This window comes from Delphinapterus leucas, chromosome 2 (assembly GCF_059928025.1).
Source record: "Delphinapterus leucas isolate spDelLeu-1000000601 "Yukka" chromosome 2, BTC_Dleu_Yukka2, whole genome shotgun sequence".
Lineage (NCBI taxonomy): Eukaryota > Metazoa > Chordata > Mammalia > Artiodactyla > Monodontidae > Delphinapterus > Delphinapterus leucas.
Genome location: NC_143130.1, coordinates 44444398 through 44457177, shown reverse-complemented (window position 1 = coordinate 44457177; position 12780 = coordinate 44444398). Strand labels below are relative to the sequence as shown.

The 12780-nt window shown below is 43.2% G+C and overlaps 1 protein-coding gene across 1 annotated transcript in view; it reads left to right on the top strand.

The window, feature by feature from the left end:
• LOC111169336 (AGBL carboxypeptidase 1) overlaps nucleotides 1-12780 on the top strand; it is a 199354-nt gene that overhangs the window by 140590 nt on the left and 45984 nt on the right. The window contains exon 5 of the mRNA XM_089906228.1: nucleotides 834-871. Coding sequence (XP_089762354.1) covers nucleotides 834-871 — 38 coding nt within the window. The remainder of the gene's footprint in view (nucleotides 1-833; nucleotides 872-12780) is intronic.

Below are 12780 nucleotides of genomic sequence, written 5' to 3'. Positions count from 1 at the left end.
GCCTCTTTGGCCTGTTCCCCCAGTTCTCAGAAGGGTGCTGGGGACATATCACTGTTTAACAGGCCTTAAGGATAAGTTAGTAGGGCTGTGCAGAATACTTCTATTCTTTAATTTAAAAAGTACACATTCTCCCTCCCACAGTGTCCTCAGTGCCATGAAGTTTTCCTCTGCCCTGTAAGGGGGTCTTTGTGTGACCTTCCCAGGCTCAGGGAGTAGACTGAAGGGTCACTAAGACCTGAGCCAAATGCATTTTCATTCTCTATGCCTCCCCTCACTGCAAAGGCTGTCAAATTCCTTCATGGAAGAAAACAATGAATTTGGAAGGAAAATGCAATGTAACCATTTTTTACCCTAAGGAACCAGCTTCGCTTTCCAATGTGTGAGTGTTTTCTAGTGTGTTCCCAGGGCCGTGAGTGTTTCAAGAAGTTTGCAGTGCACTGCTGTACCCACTCAACCTCCAAGTCTCACCCCCTCCCAACCCGTTCTCCAGAGTCCCCAGGGTTTCCAGGTATAAATCAAGGGACTGCCAGAGCTCTGGCTGGAAGGAGCACAGCGTGAGGAGGTTGGTGGAAGGTGGGAGGCAAGAGGAAGGGACTCCCTTTCAGCAGAGGAAAGGACTCTTGAGACCCATTTGCAAGACAGACAATTCACTCAGCGTGATTTCTACATTTGTGCCCCTTTAATGGTCAACAGTAGAATCAATGGAATGCCTGCTACCTGGTTAATAATGGGGCAGTTAGGTGGCAGCAATGAGACGGCCAGCTATGGGATCCATGGGCTGACAAAAAGACCATTGAACATTGACTTTTCCACTTTTCTTTCTCTTTCCCCAGGGCAGCCACTGAAGTTCTGGCAGCATTGCTGAAATCCAGTAAGTGCCCCTTTTGAAACGTGGTTATTTCTTTCCCCTCTGAGTTCAGTGAAAGATGCTCTTCTGTCTCCATGGCTCATTTTCAACCTGGAAGGCAATAGAGCCATTCCTGGATCTTTGGGGTGAGATGGAGGATATTACGGCTGCTCTAACTCGGGGCTGCAAAGAGAGAGTTAACCTCTCCCTCTGTGGAGGTGCCATTCATAATGCTGCCAAGACAATTGACTCTAACTGGAGTATGTTGTCTACTGCAGACCCGAGGAACTCTCCAGCTGCTTCTAATTGGACCAGCAGCTTTTAAGGACTGCTGGAATAAACTGCAGGTTCCAGTGGGATTGTCCTATGGAAGAAAAGTTTATGACAGTGGGTGGGAAGCATGATTCTTGCCTTTGATTCACAACTCAGCTAGTGACTATATTCTTGGGCAGATGGGGTGTTGGAATCGCTTGGACAGTGTAGACGCTGATAACAAATTTATATTAAAAAATTGGCTCTTTTCTCAGTTACTTGAGTGATTGCAAAAGAATAGCTCTGGGAGTCTGAATAATTTGAGAATTTTTTTGTGTGTTTGCCTTGTAGCTCTGGTCTAATTACATTGGGAGTCAATTTCATGTGTGCAATATAGTAGAAGGCACCATGCACTTGGGAGTGAAGAAGTTTCAGCTTAATGTTTTTATTTTTTTCCCCTCCTTACCTCTTCATCTATTTTAATTTGGCATCTTGGAAACCAGCTGCTTCAATTGTGATATTTGTTTCTCTATAGGGAGCACGAGGCATGTGGGTAATAGGTGAACTTTAATAAAACTTACAAATAAATAAATAAAAATCAAAACACCTTCTCCCCCAACCATGTATCTCTGTCAACTCTAAGTGCAGAGAAAGAGTCACATCACATAGTGCTTCCGTTTTTAGACTGAAAAAATAATTGAAGCTTGAATTCATTTGGTTTGTTGGAACTTGATACAGTATACAAGTCTATCCATAGCTGCCTGACCTGCAGGGAGAGTGAAGGTGGTTAGAGCAGGTTGGGGGAGTGAAGAGTGAGGGGTGTTAGGAAGCCCTCGAGATAGGAGGGGGAGAGAAAGTGTTACCTGCGGGTTATGGGGAGAGAACGGTTCATTCTCCATACTGAACTTGACTCAGGTTTGGCATCTGGGTTTTCATTAGTTACCTGCTCACTCTGTCTGCTCACCTGATTATATAACACCAGGTGTTTGAGGAAACAAGGTGAGGAAGTTCTTGGATTGCAGGAAGTAAAGATGCTGAGAATGGCTGGATAAGCCAGCCGGCGAGTGCTGTGCCTTAGGAAAGTAGCTTTCTCCTGTATCCTCCCTGCCCAGCTTTGGCAGTAGAGGCCTGATGTTTCATGGGGACAGAGCCCTGCTAGTGTTATCAAATGCAGGGTGTGGGGGTCCCGCTGCTTGCTGCTTACAAAATCAATTACACACTTGCAAATGTTGGTAGAAAGGAAAGATGCCTTTAATCAGGATGCTGGCAATCTGGGGAGATGGTACACTCAGCCTACCCCCAAAACCACCTCTGAAGATTCGTCCAGGATACTTTTAAAGGGAAGGAGGGAAGTAATCTCAGTTAGTCACTGAGATAGGGGGTCAGAATCATCACCATCCCTCACTGTGTGCAGGCTTGTAGACTTCTGGTGATCTTTCTCTAAGATGTTACCTTGTTCATGCAGTTTGGTCATACAGTCTGTTCGGGAGATTACTGACGGGGAAGCTAGGGAAGAGATCTGGTCATCTGTTAATTACTTATTCTTCATTTCTACTTCTTTGATCTATGGAAAGAACCGATGAGTTAGGCAAGGTATTGTGTGATTAAAAGATTTGAAAGATGTACTTGGGCCGGAGATGGTAGAGAATTGGGGTGCCTGATTTAAAAATTAGTTAAACGGTGCAAGCGAACTTATTCACAAAAGTGATATAGAGTCACAGATGTAGAAGACAAACTTATGGTTACCAGCAGCGAAAGGGTTGGGGAGGGATAAATTGGGAGATTGGGATTGACATATACATACTACTATACATAAAATAGATAACTAATAAGGACCTACTGTATAGCACAGGGAACTCAATAATCTGTAATGACCTATATGGGAAAAGAATCTAAAAAATAGATTGGATATATGTATATGTGTAACTGATTCACTTTGCTGTACACCTGAAACTAACACAACATTGTAAATCAACTATATTCCAATAAAAATACAAAAAAAATTAGTTACAATCTAGCTTTGCTAAAGTGATGAGAAAGTGGCTTCCTGCTGAGAGCAGTTTCCTGCAAAGAGCTGTTTACACTAGCTGAGAAAGGCTGACTTATTTTTCTACCCATACACACACACCCCTGAAGCTCAGAGCTGAGTGTCCTGATACACCAGGTGTAAAAATCTGAATGTAGTCACATGACAGTTATTAACTATTTCTGTGTAAAACATGATGCATGGGCCCAGGAGGAACCAAGAGCCAGTGCAAATGCTGTCTGATTCAGGCTTAGAGCATTAACTGGGTTTCCAACGTGCTAGTTGTGCTTAGCAAATGGAGTACACTGCACTAGGGGCTCAGTTTTAGAGTTTCTAACTTCTGCTCTCCCTCCAGAGCTCAGCTCAGACCTCATTCCCTCTGAAAACACTTTCCCTGGCTACCAAGACCAGGCTGGATGCCCCTCCTCTATGCTCCCATAGGCTCTCCCAACACAACATTGATTACGCTGCATTGAATTTGCTGTTGCCCATCTCTCCCAGCAGATTGCAAACTTTTGAGGGCAAGGGTCATCTTTGCTGATTGTTGTATTACTTGCATCAGCACAATAAAAAGCCTAAAATAAATATTTGTGTACTAAATGTTTAAGTGAATGAATGATTTATAATATCTACATGTATAAAAAAGGCAATACCGCCCTCTACTACTGAATCCAACGACCCATGCATAGAACCAATGATATTAGTTCTAATCTCTGTTTAACTATACAAATAGACTGTCAGGGAAATGATAGCCTGCCATCCTCCACATATAAAACAAGTTTTATTGTTGCATTAGAAGGATGTATAGGGTTATTTGCTAATTCTGCTGAGCTGTCCACATAGACTTTTGCCTGAGTCTCAGGTTCATCCTAACACAAGAGAGCTGGATGAGAACTTCTCTTCTTTCTACCACTAAATACTCAGCCTTCATGTCTATCAGGGTTTCTCAAGCTTAACACCCTTGCATTGTGAACTGGTTAATTCTTAGTTGTTGAGGCCTGTCCTGTGCATTTTGGAATGTTTAGCAGCATCCCTGGCCTTTTCTCACCAGGTGACATTGCCAGTTGTAATGACTAAGATTTGTCTTTAGACACTGCTAATTGTCCCTTGGGATGTCAAAATTGCCTCCTTCTGAGAATCATTGTTGCATATTTGACCACACATCAGCTGACACTCATTCAGGGTTTCAGATGATCCCTCCCAAATACCTTTATTGGTATTTCATAGAAATGCTCTTCTTGCATAATTGATCTTAAATTCCCCAGCACTGGTGTCATTCCTGTGGGTTCACATGAAGTAAGAATACGATGGCAGAAAGTCTTTATGAACATGCAGAAGTTACTTGGGAGGGAGCAGGTTCTCGAGATCTAGAGGATCTTAGAACAAGGACAGCAGAAATTTCCATTACAAGTGCCAGCTCCCATGTGTGGGTAGAAGGATTCTGAGATCATATTTGAGCTCAGCAGGCAAGAGGGCTGTTTTTTCTTTTTTAAATTTATTTTTTATTGAAGTATAGGTGATGTACAGTATTATACAAGTCACAGGTATACAATATAGTGAGTCACAATTTTTAAAGGTTATACTCCATTTATAGTTATTATGAAATATTGGCTATATTCCCTGTGTTGTAAAATATATCTCTGTAGATTATTTTATACCTAAAAGTTTGTACCTCTTAATCTCATACCCCTATACTGCCCCTCCCCACTTCCCTCTCCCTACTGGTAACCACTAGTTTGTTCTCTATATCTGTGAGTCTGCTTCTTTGTTTTTATATTCACTAGTTGGTTGTATTTTTTTTTTAGATTCCACATATAAGTGATAGCATACAGTATTTGTCTTTCTCTGTCTGACTTATTCATTTAGCATAATGCCCTCCAAGTCCATACAAGTTGCTGCAAATGGCAAATATTCATTCTTTTTTATGGCTGCATAGTATTCCATTGTATATGTATATACCACATCTTCTTTATCCATTCATCTGTTGATGGACACTTAGGTTGCTTCCATATCTTGGCAATCATAAATAATGCTGCTATGAACATTGGGATGCATGTATCTTTTTGAATTAATGTCTTTTTTTTCTTTTTGGATATATACCAGGAGTGGAATAGCTGGGTCATATGGTAGTTCTATTTTTAGCTTCTTGAGAAACCTCCATACTGTTTTCCACAGTGGCTGCACCAGTTTCCACAAACAATGTAAGAAGGTTCAAGAGTGCTGTGTTTAAATAGCAAAGTCTTCCATGGATTTGGGGAGGAGCAGTTGCCATCTTTGTTCTACCAGCCTAACCCCAAAGTATTGTGTGGCATGTAAGGTCTGGGTATGGATGGTACCACTGCACTTAGGCTGGGGTTGCTGTGGGGGAGATGAGTGTCATGGAATTCTCTAGTTGCCTTCAAATGCCTTCATGTATAAGTAGGACTTGACATTGAATGTCTGTCAGTTTACATCCCAGATGAGTTTGTGTCCACTGAACCTAAATGCAGGAAGTCAGTTTCTGTCTAAAATTCAAGGCCTCACCATCTGGCACTGATATCTGGGAATATTTATGTGAACCTTTATCTCCTGAAAGCAAACTCTTTTTAGCTGGTGATTATTCTGGCCTTGATATCAGTATAAAAGTTGGCCATTTTAGTATATCTCTATAATTGCATTACAAAAGGAGAACATTCTCCAGTTAAAATAGAGCCAGAAGGACATATCTACTACCTTGGGGGCAGTAAACATGGGTGGGCTTGTGAATCTTAGGTCAACAAGGCCCTATGACGTAGTGGGTGGTGGGATGAAATCCTCACCAGTAACAGGGAGAGCAGGGCTGAGGGATCTGGGAGCCTTGGAGCTGCCCACCATAACAACAGAAAGAAAGGGAAAGAGCACCAGGTTGCATTAGAACAATTTTGTTATTTTGTCTCAGCCCTTTCTTCCATCAAGTAGCTATTGCATGAGAAGCCAATGTAGGAAAGGTAGATGGCGGACAGAGAGAAACGAACCAAAAGACAGCTCTCATCTCTTTCCTTTTCTGAGGAACAGCATGCAAAATAAAGCCTTGGAAGTCCTAGGCCTCTTTTCCAATTATTTCCGAAATTTAGAATCCTAAAAATTAAAGTCATTGCTCATTCAAGGGTCCTTTTTGTATGGATGTGGGCTAGAATGGTCTAATCCAGATTCCATACTTTTACTGTATCAGTTCCCCTCTCTCTACCTATGCATGTGCAAACACTAAATTTTCCTGTATTGAAATCTTTGCCCTTTTATGCTTTATCCTGCACAAAAACATTTAGCTTTTTATTACCAAAACTTAATAAGACTTTGATTAATAAATAATGCTTCTATTGCAGGCAATTTTTTCTCTAATTAATAAAAATAAGACATGGTCCTTTGCCCCTGTCCCTTTTTTTAAAAAAAAATTTATTTCTTTATTGAAGTATAGTTGATTTACAATGTGTTCATTTCTGGTGTACAACAGAGTGACTCAGTTATACACATATATACATTCTTTTATTTATTCCTTTGCATTATCGTTTATCCCAGGATATTGAATAGAGTTCCCTGTGTAATACAGTAGGACCTTATTGTTTATCCATCCTATATGTAATAATCTGCATCTACTAACCCCAAACTCCCAGCCCATCCCTCCCCCAATGCCCCTCCTCCTTGGTAACCACAAGTCTGTTCTCTATATCCGTGAGTCTGTTTTTGTTTCATATTTTATTTTATTTTATTTGTAAGCCAAGTTATGTCTAGTTTATTTATTTTTAAAATTTTTATTGGACTATCGTTGATTTACAGTGTTGTGTTAGTTTCTGCTGTACAGCAAAATGAATCAGTTATACATATATCCACTTTTTTTTAGATTCTTTTCCCATATAGGTCATTACAGAGTATTGAGTCGAGTTCCCTGTGCTATAGCATTTGTGTCATATTTTAGATTCTGCATATAAGTGATCTCATATGGTATCTGTCTTTCTCTTTCTGACTCATTTCACTTAGTATGATAATCTCTAGGTCCATCCATGGGCCCTTGTCCCTTTTTCTATCTGCATCCACTCCTGCCTTTCTCTCTTTTATCTGTGTCTCTACCTGGACTTCTGTGTCTCTTTTCCCTTTTTTTTCCCCCTCATCTTCTTCTCCTTTCTCATTGGTCTCTCCACCTCTCCCTCTCTCTTTCTGCTCCCTAACACCCTTTTGTGAGCATTAGGTATAAATGCAGTTTGGAGAAGTGCTGGCCTGGCAGTGGTGCTTGGAATGAGTGTGCCCCGTGGGATTCTGCCTGATCTGTACTGGCTCCAGGGATGAATCTTCACATAACGCCTTGGTAGTAACCTTGCTGCCCAGCTTTAAAGGTCACATTCTCGGGCTTCCCTGGTGGCGCAGTGGTTGAGAGTCCGCCTGCCGAGGCAGGGGACACGGGTTCGTGCCCCGGTCCGGGAAGATCCCACATGCCGCGGAGCGACTGGGCCCGTGAGCCATGGCCGCTGGGCCTGCGCGTCCGGAGCCTGTGCTCCGCAACGGGAGAGGCCACAAGAGTGAGAGGCCCGCGTACCGCAAAAAAAAAAAAAAAAACGTCACATTCTCGCACCAAGGAAAGACCGGAAGCACTTTCTGGTTCAGGCCCTACATCTTAATAAGAGGATGATGGGTCTACGTCAGACCCCTCTCCAACTTCAGCATTAGCATTCAGAGAAGGATGGGAGTTTGCATAAGTTGGGGCAATGGGGAGGGTGCTGGGAATGGGAAAGTACGTTAGTAAAGGGAGGGAGACAGAGAAGAAAGAAGGGAGGGAGAGATGCAAGGGAGCTAGTGGGAAGTTTGGCAGGAAGAGGAGGTTCTCTGGTCTCTTCCTTGGTAAGCTCTGCCTGGCTGGCTCATGGGGACAGCGCAGCCTGCTGCTAGCGGGGGTATAGGAAGGAGGGGACTTCTGGTGCCTAGAGTCCTGATCATGGACAGACACCTCAGGCTCTCAACGGTCCTCTACTATGGCCTGGCAATCAGAAGTGTAGGGACTGGAGGACTTGGTGGCCAGATAGTTGCTCTACAGCAAAATGTCAGAGAAGGGGCCATGTTTGAACAACCCCACCTGAGGCTTTTGTAGGAATTCTAGGAGCTCTGAGGAGTTGTCAGAATGGCATCGATGTTTTAGGATGGTTGGCAGTGTGATTCCTTTGAACTTCTGACATACACCAGTAGCCGTAGGGTGGCACAGACTTCACAGGGCTCACATGTACAGTCTGTGTTCCCATGGGGCCTGGAATCTGTCCTCCTGGCTTCCCAGGCTGCCTGGACAAGCCTGATGCCCCAGGGTTCTGCCCACGGAGTGTTTCCCCTTCAGTTTCCAGATGAGGGCCATGGAGTCAGACCATTAGAGCTGGAAAAGACCTTCGAGGTGGCTTAGTGCAGTGGTGTTCAAACATTTTTTTTTTTTGAGTAGAGAACTCAGAGCCCTGTCTGGCCATTTCCCAATGATTCTCCCCTAAGGTGGCCCTGAGACACGTTCACAAAAATATAGCGCTCCCTGAGAACCCAGAAAACTACTAATCTTTCTAAAACTTGAAATATATTTGACACAACATTGTATAAATGTAACACATTTATGTTATAGATTTACATTATAGATTTGCTACATCTATATTGCTATATTGCTATTATAGCAATAATTTGCACCTCTGTCACGTCACATAATTATCATTTCTTTTTAGTGGTTGGAATAATTAAGATCTAGTCTCTTAGTGAGTTTGATGACTACAATACAAATTGTTGTCTGGATCCCAGAAAACTGGTGGTCTTATCCACCCCTCTCCGCATTTTCACACAGGGAAACTGAGGACCAGAGAGAGGGAGTGACCCACCCAGATCTCTGAGACTTGGAAGGTTTCCTGTCCAGCTAACACTGGTTCTTTCTTTTGTCTTAGCACAACTGTCTCTGTCAAGGGTATTGACAACCCCCATCCCTGCCCAGGGTTAGGTTTCCAATTAAACCTTTTCACTATATTTATACTAACTATAAATACACTAACTATAAGAACTAACTATACTGGAATCAGTGAGTCCTATATTTTTGCATACGTGTTTGTGTGTATGCATTTTTGTGTACGTATGCACGAATTTTCCCTGCAGGGTCTACCTCCGTGGGCACTGGGGTCCCTATCATAGCCCGCACACCTCACATTGCGCTGTGCCCAGAGAACCTCTAACACACTAATGTTAACTAAAGAAGGATTCTAGTTTCGTGACTTAAGCCTCATGCATTTGCTTTCGATATGCCTTAATGAAGAGGCCAGCCCAATTCCTGTCCCCAGAAAGAATCAAACTGTGGTGTGATTATAGACCCGACGTCCTTTCTGCCATCATAACTTCTGGAGAAGCAAGCCCTATATTTCTGTGATGATCCAGAAATCTGCTTCAAGTAATATTGCTAGATTTTTGCATTTGTCACACTGGGATGGACTGCTGTGATCGACCTTGTATGAATGCAGACTAGCAAACTACATTCACCACACGGTGGGACTGAAATGACAACACAGACACGTACCATTTATCGACTGCTTAGTGTGTCAGCCACTGTATATACCACTGCATGTACGTGCCTAGTAAGGGGGTATCATCATCACCATTTCACAGGTGTAGGAACTGAGGCCTGGAGAGGTTGGGCTACAGAGCTTGCCTGCTGTAGACCCTGGGACCTGAGCTCTGTGCATACCAAGGAGAGATGAACAAGGGTAGGTTTATTTAGCCCAAAGAAGATAAGATCAAAATCTGAAAGGAAGCTAAATAAATACTTTCTAAGTAATAGAATGATTTGTATGTGTGTGTGTGGGGGGGGGGCATCTGTCATTTAGTTTAGAAAAGAGCATCACACGGTCCATCCCATACAAGCATCTGAAGGGGACCCAGTGAGAGGTGCCCAACACACCAACATGGCTGTGCGAAGGGCCAGAGTCTCTGCTGTGAGGCTGAGCATCAGGCGAGGCTGATGAATGACGGGGTGAGTGAGAGGAGAAGGGAACAGGGCCGGGAAGGATTACAGCTGCTCGTTCCCTTTCCCTGCTAGCTTTGTCAGGCCCCCGAGTTGGGGGGACTGATCGTCCCTGGCCACAGACCGCAGCTCATGTACTTCCTCTTCCTGCCATGTGGTGGTGCTGTTCTTCTAGTTATCTTGGCCGCGCTAGTCCAATATTTATTTTCGGTGAGTAATTTGTTTATCAGGAGGTTATTTTAATCTAATTTTGGCCATATTTGCCATTCCACACTATCTGTGCTTCCCAGCGTTAGCAGCTTGCATGTCTTGAAGGAAATTAGCTGAAGATGGTCCCGGAGGCATTCGCTCAGCCATTATTTAAGGGAGCTGGGAGGAGGCAGGGTGAGCGGAGCCCAAGCCCGGTGTTGGAAAAGTTGCTGGAATTTGTTGCACTCCCAGTGAGGTTAGCGGGATTGAGAGGGACTTACCGAGGGTGGGGAGTATCTCGCATCTCGCGCGGCTTTTTTGAGGGCTGCCTCTGGTAGAGAGCAGAGAATCCTGCAGTTACTTTTCCCCCCTCTCCCCTGAACCCTTGTGATAACCTGTATCTTCCTCACCTTTGCTGCCAAGGCCAAAGGCACGACTTAAGGAAGATGCCCGTCTGCCTTCCCACGGTTCACAGGCATCCCACATCCCATTTGATAATGTGTTTCGTGAACTGTTCTCTGCGATCCCTCAAGGAAGAGGGCAGGAAGGTGGGGAGTGATAAGAGAATTACTGTTTATTAGAGTACCTTCAGGGAATAATGATCATGACTATTAATTACAGAGCACTGGCACTTGCCAGGCACGTTATATTCCCATTTTACATACAAGGAAGTTGTAGTTAGGAGAGGTTAGTGATTTTTTCCCCAAGATCTCATGAATGGTAAGTGGAGAGCTGAAATTCAAACTCAGTTGTGACTGTCTTCAAAGCAGAAAATCTTCCTATTTCAAGGATGAGTCTCACCTTCCGCATGGAGTCAGGAAACCTGGACTTGGCTGATGGGCATGGGACCTGAAATTAGTTCTTTGTCATTATACTTGACTTCAGTTTGGTTTTCCAAAAATGGGAGGGCTGTACAAGTTGAGTGGTTTGAGGGTGCTTTAGTAGAAGAAACTTTTTTTTTTAAAGAAATCTTCTGAGGAGATGACACATCTAAAGCAGATAAAACGGGAGCAGAAGTGGGAGACTCCAGTGAATCACAGCCTGGCCTTTCCCTTCTCACCTCTTCTTTCCCTGGCTCGTGATTGATGCTGAGAAACTTCCATGGAAGTTCCTCAGGGCTCGAAAGAATCAAGTTTGAAAACCTCTGTAATAAATATTCTCATGGGACACTTTAAGAGCTCAGTAAATTTTCAGAGATTATAACTTAAAGACGGGCTGATGCATCCTTTAGGAGGTTTGGAACACGTGCTCGTTTTTACTGTGTGGTGGTCCTAAGGAAGAGCTAGTCAAGTTTGACTCAGAGAGAGATGCAAAATTGTCATCTTCATCCTTGAGCCTTAGTCAAGTAACTTTTGAGTCTCTTGGTATTAAGAGGCTTAATTAAACAATTAAACTGGACCTAATTAAATGAGAAGGGTCAGCTTCCGGTGGAAATTACAATGGTTGTTAGCATAGGCAAGATGGTGAACTACCTTCCCGAGATGGCCAGGATGTTCCCAGGCACCCACACGGGGTCTAAAAGAACTGTGGATGGTGGTGGTGTGTTTTCCTTGCTTGACATAAACTGTTGTCTGCAAAAAACATTGTTGTAATAAGGTTGCAGCCAATCCTGCTTCTCACAACTAAGCAGGCTGCTATGTTTTTTTTTTTTTAAACATCTTTATTGGGGTATAATTGCTTTACAATTGTGTGTTAGTTTCTGCTTTATAATAAAGTGAATCAGTTATACATATACATATGTTCCCATATGTCTTCCCTCTTGCGTCTCCCTCCCTCCCACTCTCCCTATCCCACCCCTCCAGGCTGTCACAAAGCACCGAGCTAATATCCCTGTGCCTTGCGGCTGCTTCCCCCTAGCTATCTACCTTACTACGTTTGTTAGTGTGTATATGTCCATGACTCTCTCTCGCCCTGTCAAAGCTCACCCTTCCCCCTCCCCATATCCTCAAGTCCGTTCTCCAGTAGGTCTGCGTCTTTATTCCTGTCTTACCCCTAGGTTCTTCATGACATTTTTTTTCCCCTTAAATTCCATATATATGCGTTAGCATACGGTATTTGTCTTTTTCTTTCTGACTTACTTCACTCTGTATGACAGACTCTAGGTCTATCCATCTCATTACAAATAGCTCAATTTCATTTCTTTTTAAGGCTGAGTAATATTCCATTGTATATATGTGCCACATCTTCTTTATCCATTCATCCGATGATGGGCGCTTAGGTTGTTTCCATCTCCGGGCTATTGTAAATAGAGCTGCAATGAACATTTTGGTACATGACTCTTTTTGAATTATGGTTTTCTCAGGGTATATGCCCAGTAGTGGGATTGCTGGGTCATATGGTAATTCTATTTGTAGTTTTTTAAGGAACCTCCATACTGTTCTCCATAGTGGCTGAACCAATTCACATTCCCACCAGCAGTGCAAGAGTGTTCCCTTTTCTCCACACCCTCTCCAGCATTTATTGTTTCTAGATTTTTTGATGATGGCCATT